Source organism: Malus domestica, chromosome 02, assembly GCF_042453785.1.
Source record: "Malus domestica chromosome 02, GDT2T_hap1".
NCBI lineage: Eukaryota > Viridiplantae > Streptophyta > Magnoliopsida > Rosales > Rosaceae > Malus > Malus domestica.
In genome coordinates, this window is record NC_091662.1 from 14,485,072 (window position 1) to 14,508,493 (window position 23,422).

At 41.3% G+C, this 23,422-nt stretch overlaps 2 protein-coding genes across 2 annotated transcripts; both read right to left on the reverse strand.

The window, feature by feature from the left end:
* Window positions 1–5,539: 5,539 nt before the first annotated feature.
* On the reverse strand, window positions 5,540–6,738 carry LOC103418350 (uncharacterized). Its single transcript, XM_008356477.4, has 2 exons — window positions 6,228–6,738; window positions 5,540–6,095 (listed from the first exon to the last, which is right to left on the reverse strand). Exons 1-2 carry the CDS (start codon window positions 6,616–6,618, stop codon window positions 6,016–6,018), a joined length of 471 nt encoding a protein of 156 aa, XP_008354699.3. The 5' UTR covers window positions 6,619–6,738; the 3' UTR covers window positions 5,540–6,015.
* Window positions 6,739–13,676: 6,938 nt separating this feature from the next.
* On the reverse strand, window positions 13,677–17,720 carry LOC139191225 (ethylene receptor 2-like). The gene is made up of 2 exons (XM_070811798.1): window positions 17,458–17,720; window positions 13,677–14,736 (listed from the first exon to the last, which is right to left on the reverse strand). Exons 1-2 carry the CDS (start codon window positions 17,718–17,720, stop codon window positions 13,872–13,874), a joined length of 1,128 nt encoding a protein of 375 aa, XP_070667899.1. The 3' UTR covers window positions 13,677–13,871.
* Between the last annotated feature and the right edge of the window lie 5,702 nt (window positions 17,721–23,422).

The following is a 23,422-nucleotide window of genomic DNA, read 5'->3' on the forward strand; positions in this document are numbered from 1 at the left end:
GATTAACATGATATAAAGTAACTGTCAAGAGAACATTATTACCCATGGGCCATAGTGATATAAGATAAAAGAACATATGCAAGAGTGGACTAGTGGACTGTGTACATGATTTATGAAGAAGTAATCTTAATGAGTTGAGTTGTTTTGGTTAGGACTGTTCCTCTCCGACCTAAAAATATTTGTTCTTCTTAAGTGATTGAGAGTAGTTACATTTGTTGTTTGGGCCAAAAAATAAAAATAAATTTTATTTATAGTACCAATCTATTTTCATTTACAAAAAGGAGTGGAACACTCATCCATTCACTTTGAAGCCCAATTCAGTCCAGCTTCTTGCAGCTCGAGATAACTACTTCCAAGCACACAACAACCCCTCTAGAGCTCATGCTCATCTCTTCCCGAAGCGCATCTACCACGTAGACAACCAAGCATGAGAATCTTGCACTTCCTTAAGGTAGCGTTTGGTACGCAGACGGGACGGGACGGGACAGGACGCAACGGAACGGGACAGGACGGGACGAAGGTTCCGTGTATGTTTGGTACGCGCTGGACGGAACATGTTGATTGTTCCGTTCTGCGTTTGGTACGCATTGGACGGAACGCAAATGACTGCGAAACCCGTCAGTTCGAAACCCATCAGCGAGATTCTGTTCGAAACCCGTCGGTTTGAAACCCAACGACGTGTGAATTTGGACAGCGTGGCGTTGTGAATCTGGGTGAAATCCCGGGCTGCCGGATCGGACAGCGTGGTGTTGTGAATCTGGGTGAAATCTCGGGTTGCCGGATCGGACAGCGTGGCGTAGGTGTTGTGAATCTGGATGAAATCTGGTCGTCGGACTCCGACTGCGACGCGTCTAGGTGGTATTGCTTGGCCAAAATCTGGATGAAATCCGATCGTATGACTCCGACCGCGACGCGTCTGGGTGGTATTGCTTGGCCAAGCTCCGGTACGCCGACTTGATCTTCTTTGGAGACGCATTAGCCGTGACTCGGAGGACCTCGTACAGACTTGTCGTGGAGGCCGCTGCTTGGCCTCGGTGAACGCCTAGGCGGAGGAGGCCTTGATCTGGAAATTAAGTGTCGGATGGAAGTGAGAAGGAAGAAGGAGGAGACGAAGAGGCTGAGATCCGAGGAAAGAGACAATGGGAGAGGGAACGAATTTTGTGTTCCACGGGATAGAAAAACCTGTTCCAGGGGGGAGCGCGGAACCAAAATTTAGCCCATTTCTGTCCTGCAGGACAGCCGTTCCACATAATTTTAGCGCGCCAAACATGGGACGGAACGCGTCCGTCCCACCCTGTTCCGTCCCATCCCACGTACCAAACGCACCCTAAATGACTAAGAACGCGTCACCAGACAAGTTGACGTCACCAAAGCAGCATGCGACCGTCGTGAATCCTAGAAGAAGGCCACCAACCACGAATTTCAGTTATTTCAGTGTCAAATAATTGATTTATCCCTGCTTCAGCTCATCAATATGATGGAGGACCTTCACCAAATTGAACCAGAGGCTTTCAAGCTCAAAACCTTCGTCAAATCCATCTCTACGATTACAAATTTCAAGTGATTCTTCAATCAACCAAAATTTTTTTTTCAGGACAACCCAATTGCTCTTCAGCAAATCTCTTAGCTCTTCAAATACAATCCCAAGTTTTCTTCAAGTGAATCCAACCTACAATTCATGAGATCTAAAACTCTTACTGCTTTACAGCACATAGTATGGTTTAGTTGACGAACATTTCTATGAACCTAGATCACCTCTTTGAAGCGATGTCTTCCCTCAAGCTCAACTCGATACTAGCAATATTGACGGACTCCTCTAGTATTATCCTGCCCTTCATTACTTGAATCTTGCTAGAGTTTTACTGCTTTCTTTACATTTTGAAGTCTATTTACTTTTCACTTTGTAAATTGGCTTATCAGCCCACGTTGCTTATGAATGTTTGTAATCTTGACTCAATCATGAATGATTACATTCAGTTTTCATCAACAAACTTAGAGAATCACATATTTCACACTGGATTTCAAGTCTTCGTTCACTTTAGGCATAAGAAAGAACTTAACCGAACTAGAGTCTCATTAGGTGTACATTCATTTTGGTTAAGAAGTCTAATCTTAGTGCAAACCTATGTGATCCTACATAACCAAACGTCTATTTTCTATTTTTCTCAAGTCATCTCGCAGCATTGAGACCGATATCAACACCTGGAACAAATAACATGTTGAACTTAGTCAGGCTCTATCCAAGTTTTGACACCAGCACTTGCGTCAATGTTTGTGCCCCTTCTCATTTATTACATAAAAAAACATAAATCAGAAGAAAAGAAAAAAAATTAAGAACACAGTAATACTGCAATAAAAAAGGTTGGAATGATAGTTTTTTCGGCAGAGGATAACCTTATTAACATCGAATCTAAGAATCCAACCCTGGACTTTCTTGTCACCTGAGCCAGAAACTCAGATGACCATGGGCAATCATATATATGATCTAATAATCAAATGCATGTGTTCAAAACGATCACTGCAATCGCCACAGCGTGTCAGGAACCGATCAAGATGCTGTGCCCAAGTGTTAGTGTACAACGTCATTGTGTTGCAGAGACATGAGAAGTGGGCAAAATCATGACAACCAACCACATATTTCGATATTGGGTCTTCAGACATCTTGTAACAGATCACAACTCTGGGCCCAGGTCGGCCCACACCAATGGCAAATTGGTTGGAAATTCTACTAAATGGACCACCATGATAATTACAAGTAATGATTTGGAATTTTAGATGCCATTTTCTTTTGTAGGGTAGTATTTATGTGAGGTTTTTAATACTAACGGAACAAAACTTGGAATGTAGTGGATTAAAATAATATCATATTCACTTAGTAAATTTAAGACATGTAAGGATATATATATGGAATGATTCGTGACACTTTTTTACATAACTTTTTACACATGTTTTTGTGAAGCTCACTTCATAATGTATTTTAACAATCCGGGCCGTCTATCTTTTAGAATATCAATCATGCATACAAAAAATTAGACAAATACAAAATCATTAAGAAATTTATTTGTAGTGAAGAAAATAGACGAATACGGTTCTACAAAGAAAGCCTAAACCTTTGATCCAACGGTCATATGGTTTTGGATTCGGGTGATTTTTTGGTAGAACGGTCATATGGTTTCCCTCAGATATCATGTCTACCAAAAGTCACTCAAACTGAATCCATATGACAAATGGATTAAGAGTTTAGGGTTTGTTTGTAGAACCGTAATTTTTTTTTTTTGGCTTTTTAACCAAAATGGTCCCTGAGATTTGCATAACTCCTCACTTTGGTCCTTGAGATTGTCCACCATCAATCATTTTGCTCCCTGAGTGAAAAATTATGTTAAATAATGATCAAAATGACAAAATTACCCTCAATTTAATAAACAATAGGCCAAAATGATTTGACTGGGTATTTTTGTCATTTTATTCTTATTTTATGGAGATTTTTTAGCTAATGACCAAAATAATTGATTGCGGACAAACTCAGGGACCAACTCTATCTATTTCAAATCTTAGGGACTAAAGTGAGGAGTTACACAAATCTCAGAGATCACTTTGGCTAAAAAGCCTCTTTTTTTCACCACAAATGGATGTCTTAATCATTTTGGATTGGTCTAATTTTTTGCAAGGATGATCTATGAATGATGTTTTAAAGGATAGACAATTCGGATCATTAAAAATATATTACGGAGTGGACTCACAAAAGAGTGTCAAAAGTCATGTAAAAAAATTGGTACCATTTTCAGCTACAGTAGAATATGTCTTTAAATCAGTATGCATACATCATATAAAAAGTCATAGGCATGAGCATGTTTTCAAAGTTTTAATAATCTTGGCAACGATAAAGACCATACGCTTAGTGTTTTTGGTAGTGCTTGTTGGAGCCAACCTGTTTTCTTCACTTTAATTTAAATCCACCGCCTAAATTCAATAGTCATAACAAAAGACCAACGCAGCATACACGCCATTTCGATTGAGACACTTCAAACTCAGTTTATATATTTAAAAGAAAAATAAGATTATTTACTCTTAAATTTATTTAAATTACGGGTGGAAATTCAAATGAGAAGTTGATTACAAAAACAAATGCTTTTAATTAAATAGGCTAAAAACCACATATTCATTGACATTGTTGAAGTTGAATAGCTTTTTAAAGTATATTTAAAAGAAAAATAAGATTATTTACTCTTAAATTTATTTAAATTACGGGTGGAAATTCAAATGAGAAGTTGATTACAAAAACAAATGCTTTTAATTAAATAGGCTAAAAACCACATATTCATTGACATTGTTGAAGTTGAATAGCTTTTTAAAGTAATCTGCCGTTTTAAGCATTATCGAGTAAATTACTGTAAAATCCACGATAAGCAAGCTAAAGTATCCATGCACTATATCACCGACCCAACTAAAATGTTTTGTTAAAGGTAATCTTAAACCTTAATGGATTAAGATGAAAGTATAACATATGAACAGAATCTTATACAGTTAACTTCACTACCTTCCTCTTCAAGAAAGAGCATGAGTCTAGCTGCCTTCCTCTTTCTTGTTCAGTTTCCTTAGTTTACCATGCAAAAGTAAAAGACAAAACATTCCTTGTGATTAAAAGTGTCCATATAATTTAACATTTATTTTAGGGCTAATTATATTTTATATCCTTTAGGAATGGAACCCTTTATTTATTTATTTATTTTTTTTAGGTAAAGACCACGAAGTTTCCCCACACTTTATGGGACTAATATTTAATTTTCAAAATAGGCTATGAGGATCCAATTTTCTCACATTACACTATAAATTTTTGAAATTGTATCAATTTAGACCTTTTATTGGTCAAAATGGGTCATGAGGATCCATTAAATTGATGCAATTTTTTTTTTTGTAAATATGGCGCAAATATGGTTTACATATCGCTCCAGCCCATATGTTAGTCTCATGCTCATCGCTTCATCAATTTATTGAAGGATCAAACATTCAATTAGACTAACAAAAATAAGTTGGTACAATTTCAATATCTTATGATGCAATATGAGAATTTTAAAATGTTGAGACTCATTTTCAAAATCACTTTAAAGTGAAGGGTATAAGCAGGTTTGTGTCGCCTCGACGATCTTTGGTAGCCTCGCTTATTGCAGTAGCTTTGTGTGAGGGTCTCGGTGTTAAAGTTTGTCACATCTATCGTCTTTTGTGACAAATCTATTGTGGAACAATCTTGGTTCTAATGGTCTTTTGTGGTAGCCGTATAAGGGTTTAATTCATTTATATTTTTTACGAATTATCCTCCAAATCAATAAATTTGTTACTGAAAAATATGTACCCATACCTGTTATACTTGTTGTTCTTGGTAATGAAAATTCTACCGCTTTTTTTAAAAGATTTATATATTCATGATCTAAACCAGAGTATCAAAAATTAAGACAAGGAATATTCTTGGAAAGTTCTATGTGAGCTAGAGCTAAGCATGCGTTGATTGAAAAAACAAACAAACAAAAAGAAAAAGAAGGCATCATGTTGTAGTGCTTTGTATATTATAATTTGTTACATTCAAATTACAGAATCAAAGTTTCGGACATAAACAGTCAGACAAACAGACTAATTAATTCATTCAACTAAATGAGAAGAAAAAAAAAAGAGAAGACAAATAGAATGAGAGCATTGCCAGATTACCAACCAAAGAAAAACCAAAAGCAAAAAGTCAATCCATCCTAGTACAAGTTGGTTCACATAAACAACTGCTTTTCAAAATTTTAATCCCTCCCGTTATTATTTTTAGGCCAAATCAGATTAATGATTCCGTGGATATAGTGTATTAGAAAGATTGTGTGACAATTAATCCCATTTGGCCTTATTTTTAATCCATGCAAGCAAAGTCGGTGGCGGTGGGGTGGGGGGAAATTGGAACCATAAACAACAATCATTGACAAAGTTTGACGTTGATGTTTTGGTTACAATCTTAACTCTGGTTTGGTTACATTGATCACCTCACGAACCCTGTCTCACCGTGCAAGCAACCACCTGGGCCCACTGCCTCAGCCGCGTCTTCACCGTCTGCGGCGTATCTCCTTCACCCAACATTACATTTTCCCGAGAAACAAACAGAAAGTAAGGAACTTGAATCATAAACATGATGAATAAATGAAGAAGAAACAAAACCCTGTCTATTTTTAAAATCACGTGAAAATATATATACATACCTGGTCCGATAATGGTATGGGGGCTGCCGATGGGGGAGGTCGCCGAGTCGCACTCGGACGGCGTCGGGGAAAACGACGTCGTTGTAGTCGCCGTAGACTTATTAGAAACCGAGTCACAGTACTTCTTGTTAACCGCGTAGTAAAGTCCCAACGCGGGAAAAGTGTCAGCGAGTCGCTTATCCGACTCGGGCGAGTCAAACCCGAACCCTAGCTCGATGCAGGCTTTCAACTCGTCGAGGTCTTCGTCAGTGACGCTTTTGCTCCGCTGGAGGTTCGATCTGCCGTTGATTTTCTTGCGGCGGTGCCATGCCTCGTCGCGGTATGCGTCCGGGGACCACGACCGCTGCTTGTAGAGCGGTGGAGGAGGAGGCGGCAGGTGGGGTTCAGACATGGGCGCAGCCACCGCCCCGGGAGTTGTGGGTGTGGGGATGTGCGGCGGAGGTCGGAGGACCTCGCGCGCTGGGGGCTCTTTGAGAGCGCTTATGGCTTGGTTGGCTTTTTTTGGTTTGTTACGAAGGAAGAGGGTTTAATAGGAGGGGAGGTGGATGGTGGGGCCCAGTAGAGACTTTGCTTTGGTTAGTCTTCGTCATGATGACCTGTTCCCTTTGCTGCTTCTTCACTAGGTTTTGGAAACTTCTCATTTTTTTATCTTTGTTCAAGTGTTTGGCTAATATTTATTTTCTGTTTGGTTCTCGGGAAAATGTTTGGAGAGGAAAGGGTTTGGAAACTTCTCGTCTTTGATGCTTCACATGAGTAAAAGTGGTTAAACGGGTACACCAACCACCTTGTATTTTAGTTTTAATTAAGGTAAATATATGATATGCATGAAGAAGTGATGGATTAATCTGTGGTTATGCTTTAAGGGGAAATGGTTTGCACTCTTTTTTCTCTTTTTGCTCTTATGTCATTGTTTTGTAGTTCTACAATTGAATGAATAAAAAAAAAATCTACAGAATAAATTAAAAAAATAAGTGGACAAGAAAAAAACGAGAGTGTGAAAATCACTTACATGTTTAGGATTTATGGGTTTGGAGAAAATATATGAAGCCCATTCTCGGTACGTATATCGTATACTAAAAAAATTATGTTAGCCTCAAATGATTAAGTATGCAAGAATCAATTAACTGTTAAAGTCCCACATCAGTGGGTGCAAGAAAACCAAAAGGGTTTAAATAGTATTACCTCACTTTAACTAACACCGAGGCCTTTTGTGGTAAAACCCCACACCTGAGGATTGTGCAGGTGGTTAAGTTGGGGACAATATCGGTGTCGTTAGAGTGGTGCGGGCCTGGCGATCCAAAAATTCCAACATTGTATCAGAGCCCACGGTTGCGGGCCCGTGCAAGCCAATGAGCTTGTCACCAAGAAGGAAACAAGTCTAAACTCTTAACAAAGAGACGACCGCTGAGTTCCATTGAAAAAATGTGGGCCCAACGTGAGTCGACCTCTGAGTTTCAATTACCGATATGGATCTTCACGTGTGAACCACTAAATGAGGTTACACGTGAGGGGGAGTGTTAAAGTCCCACATCGGTGGGTGCAAGAAAACCAAAGAGGTTTAAATAGTATTACCCCACTCTAACTAACACCGAGGCCTTTTGTGATAAAATCCAACACCTGAGAATTGTGCACGTAGTTAAGTTGGGGATAATATCAGTGTCGTTAGAGTGGGGCGGACCCGGCGATCCAAAAATTCCAACATTAACAATACTTAAAATGAAGTTACTCATATGATAAACTTATCACAAAATTGGATTATTGTATTTAGAGAAAAGGGTGATCTTAGATTTACCAACACAAAGTTGGCTGTCTTGGACTTGGAGTAGGTAATCACAGTATCACACTGAAAGGCTCTCATAACTAGTGAAGCTAAAATTGTTGCAAGGCTGCAAGTGAATTGAGCTTGTGAAGACAATAGGTTGTAACACAAAGCCTAGAGGAGGGGTGAATAAGCTTAATCTAATTTTCATAAATTTGGATTATTAATCACGTTAATTATGTATACAGTAGAAATAGAAAATAAGTTGTGATTAACAAGTGTAACGAGCGATGCAAATAATAAACAGACATCAGGATTGAAAGCAAATATCAATCCTGTTACACAGATAAATAAAGTGCAGAAACTAAATCATAGGATACAAGGATTTAGCGAGGTAAAAACATCAACATATGGAGAAACATCCTCGGGCACACAACCAATGAAACAAATCCACTATTAGAAAAGTAACTTTAGAAGACTCATATAATAGACTTATGCAAGCACCATGACGCAACCTTAGCCTAGCACACAAGGACACCCCAAGACTCCCAGGACTTACACAGCTGCTACTTTGTCTTTCGCCACTATGACAATCTCGCTTCACTACTCTTCTCCACAGGATCTTCCACACATAATCTTAAGATATGGAATTGTGATGAAACCCTGGAAAAATCTCAAACACGGAACAGATCTTCTAGGAACATGATATGCACATGAACTCGCTCATCAAAAACTTTACACACATAGAATATTTTATCTCTAAAGTATAAGTGATTCTCTCTATTCTGTGTACAACTTTCTGGGCAACAAGCTAGCCTAGATAATGTTTCATGTGTAAACCCTAGCACCGAGCCTTCAAGGCTGAGGGGCTTTATTTTCAAAGCCTTACATTTAAAACTAATAAGGACCTGCACCTGCCACTCATATTAATCCACGCCAAAATTATAAGCCTTAAAAGAAACGTTAATATGATTATATAAAATAACTTAGTTAGCTTAATTTAATTAGACCAAATTAGTTTCCAAAACACCTGTGAACACGGAAAATTCCTGAAACGAAAGAGACAAGAACAACGTGCACAAACAAATATTTGTGTTTGATGATGATTTTGGGTTACAATCTCTCTCTAATTTGATCCTCTGATTCGATCTCCGTAAGGTGTTGATTTGTGGATGTTTCGTTGATCCAAGGGCCGTTGGGGCTTGATCTTGGATGAACTGTTGGAAGTTTCTTCAAAGGGCCGTGGGCTTGATCTTTGAAGGTGGATTTGAGCGGATCTTCAAGGAGCCGTTGGGGCTTGATCTTGAGTAACGGTGATGAACGGATCTCCAAGGGCTTTTGGGCTTGATCTTGAAGAACAGTGATGAACGGATCTTCAAGGGCTTTTGGGCTTGATCTTGAAGAACGGTTGGATGTGTGGATTTGTCGACGTTGTTGATCCAAAGGGCCGTTGGGGCTTGATCTTGGATGAACGATGAACGAAGAACGAAGAACACCTTCTTCAAGGGCCGTCGGGGCTTGATCTTGAAGGTGGATGATTGTTGATCCAAGGGGCCGTCGGGGCTTGATCTTGGAAGAATGATGAATGAAGAACGAAGAACAAAGAACACTTTCTTCAAGGGCCGTCGGGGCTTGATCTTGAAGGTGGATGATTGTTGATCCAAAGGGCCGTTGGGGCTTGATCTTGGATGAACGGATGATGAATGATGGTGCTTTCTTCAAGGGCCGTCGGGGCTTGATATTGAAAGAGCGATGGACAAAGAACAAAGAACGAAGAGAGCTTTCTTGATTCTTCGGGAACCTGGATGCTTGAGAGCTTCGGAGTTTCAGAGCTTCAGAGCTTCAAGGTGTAATCTAAAATGGTTCCCTTAAATGAATGAAATAGGCTTGTATTTATAGAAATTTCCAAGGCCTAATTTTGAATATAATATTCCAGATGAAATAAGTCGTTTCTGCCAGGTGTTGACACGTGTCCTATTTGATGACTTTTCCAACTCATTTCAATTTTCGTTGAGTCGCACGCTACGTGTAAAATTTATGTAATACATGAGCGTTGACACTTTGATTTACCGGTCAACATTTATTTACGAAATTTCGATGTCTACAAATGCCCCCACTTCAAGGCACGTCGTATACATGTGCTTGTCACGTGTAGGAGATGCGTTTTGAAGTCCCTTACTGTAGATGTCGATCCAAGGGCCATCGAGGCTCGATCTTGAATTGGGCTGGAGATTGTTTCAAGGGCCGTTGAGGCTTGATCTTGAATTGGGCTTGAGATTTCTTCAAGGCCCGTTGAGGCTTGTTCTTGAACTTTTGTTTGAAATTTCTTCAAGGGTCATCGAGGCTTGATCTTGAAGGTTGAAATTGGACCACAAGGAGCTTCATGTGGTAGATGATCTTTGGCTTTGGTAGTGGGTGAATCGGCACGTATTTTGTTGCGCTTGTTGACTTTCCACAGCTTTGATCTTGAACTGGGTTGAAGGATTTTCTGGATTCCTTCAATTGTTGATTTTCCACAGCTTATTCTTGAACTAGGTTTTGATTCAAGGGTGGTAGACACTTAATCTTGAATCGGACTTGTGATTTCTTCCAGGGCCGTCGAGGCTTGATTTTGAATTTGGCTGGAAGCTTCTTCAAGGGCCGTTGGGGCTTGATTCTTGAAGGCTGACTCGAACACATGGCAAGCAGGCACGAGGTGAAGGTGACGACTTGTTGCTTTGTTCAATCTTTCTAATTCACACCTGAGCAGTTTGGTCAACGGTATGATCTTCAAGATTGATGGGCTCTTCTTCCAGTTGGTGACTTGGTCTTTAAGGATTTGATTCAAGGGTGGTGAATCGGCACGTGCAGCCCACAATGCCTAGTAAGTCGACCCAAGAATTTGAGGGTCAAAACGAGTTCACCGTCCTCAGGCAGATGCGGCATCTTCTCGAGTTCTTCATCTCAGACTCTTTCTGCTGAGTTGACTGTGCATGCTGCATTCTTCTCTGCTTGTTTCTTCAGGCAGATGTGGCAGCTTCTCGAGTTCCTCAGTTCGGACTCCTTCTGCTGAGTTGACCGTGCAGACCGCATTCTTCTCTGCTTGTTCCTTCTGCACCTTGTCTCCACATGCTGCAAGGTATCATTTTCACTTGCCTTATCTGTTCTCCAGGTAGATGTGACAGCTTCTTTGGAAGTACAGCAGCAGTGGGAGACGAGTACTCGAGAGCAGTGCCAGGTAGGCAATCAGGGAAGGGTTCCAAGCAGTCGGTTCCTTACCCGAGTTTGAGTGGAGGTTCCGGCATATTGTTTTCTTTATCCTTGTCTTTGTAAGTAAGAACAAGGACAAAGGAAAGGACAGGGAGAACGCATGATATGAGATACTCTTGCTTTCTACCCTGGTGATATGAGATACTTTTGCTTTGGAGTCATTGGCTTGCAGAGGTACCCCAAGGAATAAGGAACATTGAATAACTCGAGAGGCTTCGTTGGGAAAGCATTTTTGGAGATGAAGAAAGGCTCTGTATGTCTGCCTTGCTATGGAAGGTGAATGTGGACAGTTATAGGAGGTCCCTTAATACCTGTAGAGGTACTATTCTTTCACTCGTGTCGGCAATCGTTGGATGATTGAACAGTAAACTTCACGTGCTTTCTCCTTCACCCAAAAATCTTCGACAAATTGTCCGTGATTTCCGCCAAGCTGAGTGTGCATGTGACAGGTGTTGACGAGGCTGAAAAAGGCTGGCGCCTCTTCGATAACTGGGATCGGCGCTTCGACAAATTACCCGTGATTTCCGCAAAGATGAGTTTGCGTGTGATGGGTGCTGACGTGGCTGAAAAAGCGTGGCGCCTCTTCGATATCTGGGATCGGTGCTTCGACAAATTACCCGTGATTTTCGCAAAGCTGAGTTTGCGTGTGACGGGTGCCGACGCGTCTGGAAAAGCAAGATGCTTCTCCGATTTCTGAGCTTGCCTCTTCGATTTTTGAATGGCCTCTTCGAATTCTGAGCTCGCCTCTTCGATCTCTGAAATCCCGTCAAGTGCTGATTTTTTATAGAGGCACGCTATTCGTTTCAAAGCACACTTGAATTTTACTTGTGAAAACTCCCTTCTTGCACTTCTAAGATCTTGATTCGTCCGACCTCTTCTTTCTTCAACACTTTGAAAATGTCAGGGCCCTCCGATCGTCGTTTTGACTTGAATCTTGGTGAAGAGGCAGTCCCGCCTTCTCCAGACAACATATGGCGCCCATCCTTCATATCCCCTACTGGTCCTCTTACTGTTGGGGATTCGGTGATGAAGAATGATATGACCGCTGCGGTGGTGGCCCGGAACCTTGTCACTCCCAAAGATAACAGACTACTTTCCAGGCGGTCTGATGAGTTGGCTGTTAAGGAGTCCCTGGCTCTTAGTGTGCAGTGTGCGGGTTCTGTGTCCAACATGGCCCAACGCCTATTTGCTCGAACCCGTCAAGTTGAATCGTTGGCGGCTGAAGTGATGAGTCTCAAACAGGAGATCAGAGGGCTCAAGCATGAGAATAAACAGTTGCACAAGCTTGCACACAACTATGCCACAAATATGAAGAGGAAAATTGACCAGATGCAGGAATCTGATTGTCAGATTTTACTTGATCATCGGAGGTTTGTGGGTTTGTTCCAGCAGCATTTACCTTCGTCTTCTGGGGCTGTACCGACTGCTGAGGCTTCAAACAGCCAACCTCCGACGCCTTCTCTTCCTGGAGCTCTGCCGAGTTGTGAGGCGCCACCTGATTGTCCTTGAAGATCCCCTCTTGTAAACTTGATTTTTTTTTTTTTAAGTATGTATAATGCAAATTTATGTAAAATTTCCAGAAAAAATGAATAAAAACGGACTTTATTTCTCTCGATGCATTTTTTTTTTTTTTTTGCCGTAAACATGCATAATATTATGCACACACACACATACATACATATTAATTTTTCACATGGACTGATCCACCATTCCAAAACCTTTTCCCTTTTTTTTGCATGGTGCTAGCCACCAAGGATCCATTTACTTCTTTATATATATATATATATATATTTTTTTTTTTTTTCTTTTTCTGCACATGGTGCCAGACGTTTCTTTCTTTCTTTTTCTACACATGGTGCTCTTTCTTTTCCTGCACATGGTGCCAGACGTTTCTTTCCTTTTTTTTTTTTTTTTTTTTTTTTTTTTTTTTTTTTTTGCACATGCTGGTGCTGATCCACCTATATTCCACCATTTCTTCTTCTTTCCAGACTGGTTTGTCCCCTTTCATTTTTTTATATATATTCCCCACATGGTACAGGGAGGAAATGCAAGCGACGGAGAAGATGGTGCTTCGAGCTTCACGACCGGCTAGTCGTTTGACGGCGGTTGTTGAAGTCATTGGCAGCTGCGAGGCAAGAGACGGAGGAGGAGGCAAGAGAAGAGCGGTGCAACCTTGATGTCGGAGACTTTGCCGTCGCCGTTGCTGCTTGGAACTGATGGGCAGAAGGGGAGAGCTAACGGTGGTGAAGAAGAGCAGGCTGCCAGAGATTGCTGCACACCGCCGCTCACTGCGCTGCTGCTGTGGTTGCGACTGAACCATCTGACCATTCTGTGCAGGAGCTGAGAGATTGAACCCCTGCAGCAGGCTCATGTTCGAGGCAGGATCATGCCCACCCCCAACATTGAACGGATGAGATTGATTTAGAGATTGAAGCCCTGTAAGAGATGACAAGTACCCATGAGAAGCACCTGGGTAGTACTGATGGTGAACAGCCAAACCACCGCTCGGGTTTTCCGTGGACGTCCCAACGGAGTCGCCGCCAATTCCCAGAGTGTTTTGCATGTCCTGCCCTTTCTGTGGTGGCATCTCAGTGTCGTCCAGCTGCATCATTTTATAATATTTGTCATCAGTCCTCTCATTGTTTGCAAGATTCGATATCTGCGAGAACGACATCAAGCCATCCAAGCTCCCTCTGTCGATACCCCTCGCTTTCAATCCAAATACGACCTCCCATGGTGTTTACAAACCGTTTGCAAATGGCAAGTCCAAGTCCTGCACCGTTGTTTATTTGATTGGATCCATGGGGCTGAGAAAACTTGGTGAAAAGATGAGGAATATCTTCTGGGAGAACCCCACAGCCAGAATCCTTAACCTGAACTCGTAGGTGGAAGTAACCATCAGTTGACGCTGGATAAAACTCCGGTGGTCGCCAGTCTCTTGAAGATTCTGATTTCGCAACAGATGCTGTAATTGAAATATAGCCCTGCTTTGTGAACTTCACAGCATTACCGGCGACGTTGAGAATAGTTTGCAACAGCCGATTCTCATCTCCAACGGCATACACAGGTAAGTCTGGGGATTGAATCAAAGTCATAGACAACTTCTTCACAGATGCGACGGGTTTGTTCATGAGATCCGAGTAGTTCCGTGAGAGATCGGCGAAGACCCGAACTAGCTTCGATTTCTCGAGCTTCAGCTTCCGCGCACAGCTCGCGTACGTTAGGGCTAGGGTCCGATGATCGTCCGCCTGCTTCCGGATCTGGTCCAGTCGGTCCACAGCTTCTGGAAGAGTCTCCGAGAATCGTCCAACGCCGTCGGTTTTTTTTTTTCTCTCCCCCGGCTGGGACGACAGCGGGGGGTGCCGTTTGGGATCGGATGACAAGACGACGTCATTTGCGATTACGGTGGTTGGAGCAGACGTGAGGGTCAGAGGCACAGTAGGCGGGGCTGCATTCCGGATCGCACGATCCCAAACGGAGAGGAATCGCGATCTCGATCGTCTGTCTTGGCGACACGACTTCCGTCACCGATTGGACCCAAACGGAGAGATCTCGCGACGGACCTGGAGTTGAGCAGTTCAGCGGCTTCAGTTAGAAAATGTTTTGTTTTCTCTGCGCCTCTACGACTGTCTGGACGAGCTGATTGTGAGTGTCGCCCGAGTTTAATCAAATCGTCGCTGCCTTTGATGAAGAGAAAGAGACAGAGATGATGATGGTGAGGAATTTGGCGAGGTGATGCTACGGGAGTGGAATTGATGCCGGCCCTAGGCTGGCCCGTGGTATGTGGGTTGAAAGAGAAACTTGGGGAGCTTCCTTGCTATGTCAGAGAGGGTATAAATTTCTCTGCACACCCACTCTCAGACGTTTCCTCTGGCATGGCTGCGATGGGCCTGGTCGAGATGAGAGCTTGCAGGAGAGGGAAGGAATTGGGGCGGAGAGCACGGTGGATTTAAAGGAGAGCTTGGGCGGAGTTACATTAGCCGTGGACGTGGGCATCGCACCCAACAATTTAATGGCGCCGATCTGAGCACTCAGCAGCAACAGGTGATGGTGAAGATGGCCACGGGAGTCACATCTAGAACCATGTCGGTGACTTGGGACGAGCCAACTCCAGTGTAGAGAGTGACCTGGTCCTGCGGTGTGGACCGATATGGGCTATTTTCCTGGGCCGGGCCTTGAACTTTAAAAGGTGGGCCACGGGTTAGGATTTGATGGTGTGGATTTGGGAAGGGGAAGCAGCTGTGAAAATGGAGGAAGGCTTAGGCCTGTTGGAATTGCAGATGTTATTTGATCTGCTTGAGGCATATATTATATATATATATATATATATATATTTTTTTTTTTTCTTTTAAGCTGTAGTATTTTTTTTTTGGACAAAATAATATTGTAATAACATCAAACTTTAATAAAATTTCTTATTCTTTATTTTGATGTGACTGCACTCAAAGTTGAACGTTCGAGTTGCCTACGTACCCTTCCAAAGAAGAGATCAAGTCGTAACGTAGTTCAAATACATACTTTTTTTTTTTTGGTATTTTCTTTTTGGTGCCGTTTGCAGTTTCAACTCGTGCAGACAAGGAGTGTTGGTGTCGTTTGCAGTTTCAACTCGTGCAGGCAAGGAGCTTTGGGTTGTCACCTTTTAGGCTCGTGCAGACCAGGAGCATTGGTGTTGCCTTTTATGCTCGTGCAGACCAGGAGCGTTGGCTCGTGCAGTTTAGGCTCGTGCGAACGAGGAGCAGTGTGTCCTACAGTTTAGGCTCGTGCAGACAAGGAGCTGTGTGTCCTACAGTTTAGGCTCGTGCGGACAAGGAGCTTTGTGCCATGCAGTTTAGACTCGTGCGGGCCAGGAGAATTTGTGAATTTTGTCAAGCAATCCGGGAGAGGCGTTCCTCACAATTTTCATAACAAGGAGCTTTGACTGCGTGATTGAAGAAGTCTTCGGGCAAGAAATCACGCATCGTGATGGGGATGGACGATCTATATGTCGAAATTTCATCATCTTCAACACGTTCACGTTGCTTTGAAGGTTGACAAGAGCTGCTTTGCCCCCTTTCCGATTGGCGGACTTGTGGAGGAGACGTATGCTTCTTGTGCAATTTCTTAGGAGTGACTTGAGTCCATCCTTCAATTTTGCTTGTCTTGGACGATGCCCCCAGCGATTGAGGTGAAAACTTTGAGTCGGAAGAGCCAGAAGTGAAGGTGGTATAGTTTGACTTCGCCACTTCGTCAAGATCTAGCTCGATGATTCCTTTCTGAGCCAGCTTCATGATAAGATCTTTCAGCACGAAACATTTTTCTGTCGGATGACTGATGAAGCGGTGAAATTTACAGTACCTTGGACTGTCAGTGCGATTCATCTCTTCTGGCCGTTTGCACTCAGGCAAACTGATCACCTTCTTGTCCAACAGGTCATCCAGCATGGCAACCACATCAGAGTCGGGGAATGGATAAGTCTTCTCCTTAAGCTCTTTCAAAGTGCGTTTACGCATCTCTTGATCATGAAAAGCTTCGGTTTGAATCGCCTTGCCTCGTGTGGATATTTTGACGGGAGCTGTGTTGACCGTCATCGCTTCCTTGGTGGGTTTCCATGCAGCCTTTTCCCCCTTTGTCCCAAGAACTTTGTCGTTCTTGTAGTCGGCGATCGGTTCTTTCTTCCCATGATGGGCGATGTTCAACTCCATGTCATGGGCGCGGGTGGCTAGCTCTTCGAAGGTCCGTGGTTTGATGCCTTGAAGGATGTATTGCAAACCCCATTGCATGCCTTGGATGCACATCTCGATTGAAGAGGTTTCCGAGAGCCTATCTTTACAGTCGAGGCTCAGAGTGCGCCATCTGTTGATGTAGTCAATGACTGGCTCGTCCTTCCACTGCTTTGTGCTCGTTAGCTCTAGCATGCTCACAGTGCGGCGGGTGCTATAGAAGCGGTTGAGGAATTCCCGCTCTAATTGCTCCCAGCTGTTGATGGACTCAGGCTCTAGGTCTGTGTACCACTCAAAGGCGTTTCCTTTCAGCGAGCGCACAAACTGCTTTGCGAGGTAATCCCCTTCTGTTCCTGCGTTGTTGCAAGTTTCAACGAAGTGGGCAACGTGCTGTTTCGGGTTTCCCTTTCCATCAAATTGCATGAACTTTGGTGGTTGATAACCCCTCGGCATCCTTAAGGTGTCGATCTTCTTTGAATACGGCTTTGAGTACAACCCGGAGGTATTTGAGCTCCCTTCGTACTGTGCCTTGATGGTGTTGGTGATCATCTCTTGCAGCTGCTGGATAGAAAGAGATCTCATGAGTGCTGCTGCTTGGTCTGGCTCCGGCTTTCCATCGATTTTCTTCACCGGGGGTTCTTCGTCTCCGCCAGCTCCTCCCTTTAGTGGATCATCCTCTGGGTCGGGTTTATCGCCGTCTTGTGCCTCCAATCGGTTGACTAGTGCTGCAATTTGCAAGTCTTTTTCTTCCACAGTTCGGGTTAGCCTTGCGATTGCTTCATTCATTTGAGCCAGCTGCTCATCGATTGAAGTTGCTCCAATGGTCATGACTTGCATGGCTGAACTGTCGCTTGAATCGGCATCGGAGAGTATGGATTCGGAGTATTTCCTTGGGCTTTCCCCCCTTGGTGCCCTTAGTGAGGCTAAGGTAATCAAAGGCTCGTGCCTTGGGTGCTTTTGTTCCCTTGGCAGAGTTGATGCAGAGGTGAAAGAGGCGGCAGAAGTAGCTCTTGCCATGCTTCGAGTCGTGATGCCCAAAGTGACACCAGTTGCGACGAGGACGCTTTTGTTCTTTGCGCCGGTTGCGGGAATAGTTTGAGCCTTCCTTGATGCCATTAATTTTGGAAGCGCGCTTGAATTTCTTGAACGGAGAAAGAGATGAGAGGCAGAGATTGTCCCACTGGGCGTGCCAATTTGTGAACACGGAAAATTCCTGAAACGAAAGAGACAAGAACAACGTGCACAAACAAATATTTGTGTTTGATGATGATTTTGGGTTACAATCTCTCTCTAATTTGATCCTCTGATTCGATCTCCGTAAGGTGTTGATTTGTGGATGTTTCGTTGATCCAAGGGCCGTTGGGGCTTGATCTTGGATGAACTGTTGGAAGTTTCTTCAAAGGGCCGTGGGCTTGATCTTTGAAGGTGGATTTGAGCGGATCTTCAAGGAGCCGTTGGGGCTTGATCTTGAGTAACGGTGATGAACGGATCTCCAAGGGCTTTTGGGCTTGATCTTGAAGAACAGTGATGAACGGATCTTCAAGGGCTTTTGGGCTTGATCTTGAAGAACGGTTGGATGTGTGGATTTGTCGACGTTGTTGATCCAAAGGGCCGTTGGGGCTTGATCTTGGATGAACGATGAACGAAGAACGAAGAACACCTTCTTCAAGGGCCGTCGGGGCTTGATCTTGAAGGTGGATGATTGTTGATCCAAGGGGCCGTCGGGGCTTGATCTTGGAAGAATGATGAATGAAGAACGAAGAACAAAGAACACTTTCTTCAAGGGCCGTCGGGGCTTGATCTTGAAGGTGGATGATTGTTGATCCAAAGGGCCGTTGGGGCTTGATCTTGGATGAACGGATGATGAATGATGGTGCTTTCTTCAAGGGCCGTCGGGGCTTGATCTTGAAAGAGCGATGGACAAAGAACAAAGAACGAAGAGAGCTTTCTTGATTCTTCGGGAACCTGGATGCTTGAGAGCTTCGGAGTTTCAGAGCTTCAGAGCTTCAAGGTGTAATCTAAAATGGTTCCCTTAAATGAATGAAATAGGCTTGTATTTATAGAAATTTCCAAGGCCTAATTTTGAATATAATATTCCAGATGAAATAAGTCGTTTCTGCCAGGTGTTGACACGTGTCCTATTTGATGACTTTTCCAACTCATTTCAATTTTCGTTGAGTCGCACGCTACGTGTAAAATTTATGTAATACATGAGCGTTGACACTTTGATTTACCGGTCAACATTTATTTACGAAATTTCGATGTCTACATAGGATTGAAATGACACTTCAATCCTGCACACGCAGAAAAACATTGTCATGCTTCTAAACCGTCGAAGAATGCATGACGTACATCTCTAAGTCTTACTTAATTACCGCCCTAAACTTGAGATTGTGACAAAGAAACTGTAGAACAACGGACATTGATTGGACTTGATCTTGGATAGCTTGAGTAAAGTTGATCCTAACATCAAGTCCCAACTTGTTAGGAAAATGCCAATACAATGGATATGCACTAACAGCTTGAGATAGGGTTGGATGCACAATTACGTAACTTGACACACACGGTACGTAGTAGAAGGGAATATGCTTCAGTTGGTGCATTCATTTATGACATTACTTAAGTAACTTGATAATCAGTTTAGTTTTGTTTCATTTTCAATCAGTTCAACTTGCTGTTTAGTTTTATTTCATTTTCATGTTAATGGAGTGGGTAACAACTAACCAGGGTTGCTCAAACTTCAATAATTTTATAGCTACGTTTGCATCTAAAGAAATTAAAATAGTACGCAATTAATTATTATTTTATTTTGGGTAGGAAACTATGGTATTGTGATAATACATAATTAATTATGAGAGTAATTAAGTACATGAGCAGGCTTAATTTGTATTATATATATATATATATATATATATATATAGTTGGTTGACAGATAGAACACGCCATAATATTTTAATTCACAATTTCACGATTGAGTTAGCTAAAGCTTAATTATAACATTCTTTAATAAACAATCCAATACGCAAACCTCTGTATAAACTACCAACTAATCATATATGGTAGAGGGTGAATCCATGCAATTTTCTTTCATTAATTCTTTGACCAAGAAGAGAAGGTGGATGCCTATTTGGTGATGCCAAAGTTCTTATTTTCAAGAGTACGTACATGATATAAGTACATTGTTACTGTAACGTCCTATATTAATAATATAAAATATATGTAAATTTTTGTCTACAAAATATTTTACCATTAATATACAATGTTACGATAGCAGTATATTATAAGTTGCTATCTACTTTTACTTATCATATGATATGCGATATATCATATGTTATGCGATACATCAAATATTGTATGAATTATGATATTTTATAATTGGGAATTTGCCGCTGTGTGTTTGATGGTTATGACTTTGGAGTCCCATGTCTCGACCCGTCCATGCCAAGCCCTACAACTAAAAGCTGAGGAAATAGTGACATGGGAATTATGCGCTGTGCTTTTTATCATGTCAGGTGTCCCATGTCTTTTGAAATTTAACCCAAAAGCACTTTCTAATTAGTAGTAATTAGTCAGCGCAGCAGTTTCAAGTCGGCGGAAAATCAATCCAGCACATTTGAAAAATAAAAAAAAAAGTAAAAAACTCATTTCAATACATATTGGTTCGTAGATTTTGGGCAAAAGCAGCAGTTTAAAGCAAATATCATTTGGTTTCTGCTTCGTGGGGTTTCTACGTATAATGATCTCACCTAAATTCTAAAGCCAAAAGCTATCAATGGAAGTGCCTTTTGATATCTTAATTTAAGTTTGTTTCCCCAATCAAAAAAGAAGGCAGGCACCCATCATTCAGTCCTGGGATCCCAAGCTACCATTTGACTTGAATTCTTAATGCGCGCCTTTTCATGTGTCTGGGTACAAAACGACAAAAACCAAGTAACAAAGTGATTACCCATACTTTGAAGACATAAGGTGGTGTGAAGAATTAATATTATATTATATATTTTACCATATTTTTAATATGAATTTGGGAATTATTTTGGTAAAATTTTGATACTTTGATTTATATTTTCAATATAGGACATTCGATTTTCTCTGAAGCAAAACATGATCAAACGAACGAATTTTGGAGTGATTCAAATTGAAGGATGTTAGTATGTCTCTTGGAGTGTTCGTGTCAAAATTTGGGATTTTTCTACCAAACGGTTATTTTCTGGCGACTAAATGAAGGATCAGTGCTCGACGTTTCTAGGCTTGAATTACATTTTTGGAGCCTAATATGACTTCAAATGGGTTTGTGGCCTTCTGGAGAAGTGTTCAAAATAATCCAAGCACTAAATTCAGCTATTTTGGGCCAGTTTTAGAGCTAATTTGGGTCCAAAACGTGGCTGTGTCAATTTAGGATTATGTTTCCTATTTTATTTCAATTTATTAGGTTTCCTAGTCTTATTCTAAGACCTTTTACTAGGAGGATTTTATTTAGAGTGGTATAAATAAGCCTTTTGGTAGATCTAGGGTTTCTTCTTTGACGTACGCAAGATTTGAGAAGAGGGATTTAGCTAAAGATTAAGAGATTTTTAGAGTTTATTCTACAAGGTGTTTTTATTCTTTTTCTATTTCTAATAAAAACTTTTTTTTTATATTTTTATTCTGAATATGTGTAACTAATTCTCTTTGTTAAGGTGAGGCCATGATCCTTAGCAAGAATATGTAGTCTCTTTCAACTTTCTTATGAATTTATGCATGCAAGTTTTGGATTGTTAATCACTGTGCTTTAAACTATCCATTTGTCTTAGTGATTTGCAACCATTAGGATAATCAGAAAAGTAATTTGATGCAATTTTGGCGGAGGGCTAGGCTTCTTGTGGTTAACATGCGTAACTACTTAGGATGGACGACAAATCTTAGGAGTTATATGGTTTTTCAAAAGGTCTTCACAAAACTTAATGAGTCTTGCATGTTCACATTTGATCTGGACGCCACGAACGGGTTGCATATTAGATATACGTTCTATATTGGGGGTTCCAAGTAGGGCGTACTTTAGGAAAACCTAACCTTCAAAATATGCATGTGTAATTCATAGGGAATTAGAAGAACTATGTAGGATTATTAGGGTGACGGCGGAACCCTGTGCTTTTCCAAATTTGTTTCTCAAAATCTTTTCTCTTTGATTTGTTTCCTTTTTAATTGGTTATTAGTTGTTTTCCCTAAATTACTTTTATTAAAATTCGTTTTTATAACTTTTAAATTCAAAATCAACCTTTTCCAATCTTTACTTTCAGATAATTAACTAGGATTAGGGTTTTTCATAAATTGTTTTAAATAATCTCTGTGGAAAACGACATTACTTGAGCTGTTTATACCACAACAACTTTGTTCTCTTACAAGTATTTTGTGTGATTTTAACCTCTTTGCACAGGTACCTAAAAATCCTATCATGGTGCCTTGTTATTTGCTTTTAGAGGTGGCAAACCCCATTAGTTTGTTAATGAGTATATTATGTCGCAAGAGAGAGGAATTGGGGCATAGGTAAAGCCGTCCCTATAAGAAATGAGTCTTTAGATAGAGTTTTTTTAACACATTTAATATCACTAAAGGAAACAGATGAAAAAAATAGGTTAAACTTCATAGTAAGCTAGCTATAATAATTTGATTTAAATTTGCTAGAGTCAAATCTAAGGTATGTTACTTACAAGTAAAAAAGAATACATAAATCGTAATACTAAATGACGTTAAGGGTGAGCGTAACCAATTTTCCCCTTAAACTTTTAATGAACACGCTAAAACTCTGAAAGAAATGAGGAATTTTTTGGGGGAAGCTTGCTGCTGCACAACACGTGAAGAAGCCCGAAGAGAAAGCATCACGTGAAGAAGTTTGGGGAAAAAGGGACGAGCTGTAATTTTCTTTTTTCAACCAGTAAAATATATTTAATGTTACACATTAATTTTTAGGCATTATATAAAATCAAAGAAAAACTAATGAAAATGGTTTGAATTTTAACGATAAAGACAAAATAAAGGGTAAAGTGAATAGTACCAGGATTGATTTTTTAGTGTAAAAATGTAATTTTTCATTAAGGTGAACAGTACCAAGAGCTTTGCGTTAAAGTTCCCTAAAATCAAAGGGCTCCAATATGAAGCCGAGGTGGCCTCCTCACCTAAAAGGACCTTGAACTCTTTAAGGTGTCCTCTTTTAGTTAAATTTGAGGCTCAAGCCCATATGCACTTCGTTACATGTAATTTTTTTCCTTGTTGGTCAAAGATTTTTATGAAAATTGGGTCGACATTGATGTTGGAAATTAGGTATAGGAAGATTAGACTAGGGGTGGGCACGGGCCGGGCCGGGGCCAAAATTGGAGGGACCGGACCGGACCCGCTTGAAAATACAACGGACTGGGGCGGGGCGGGTTTGGCTATTTTGAAATTGAGAACCAGACCTAACCCGGCCCGTATAAAACGGGCCGGTTCCTACGGGTCCAACGGGTACCTTTTTT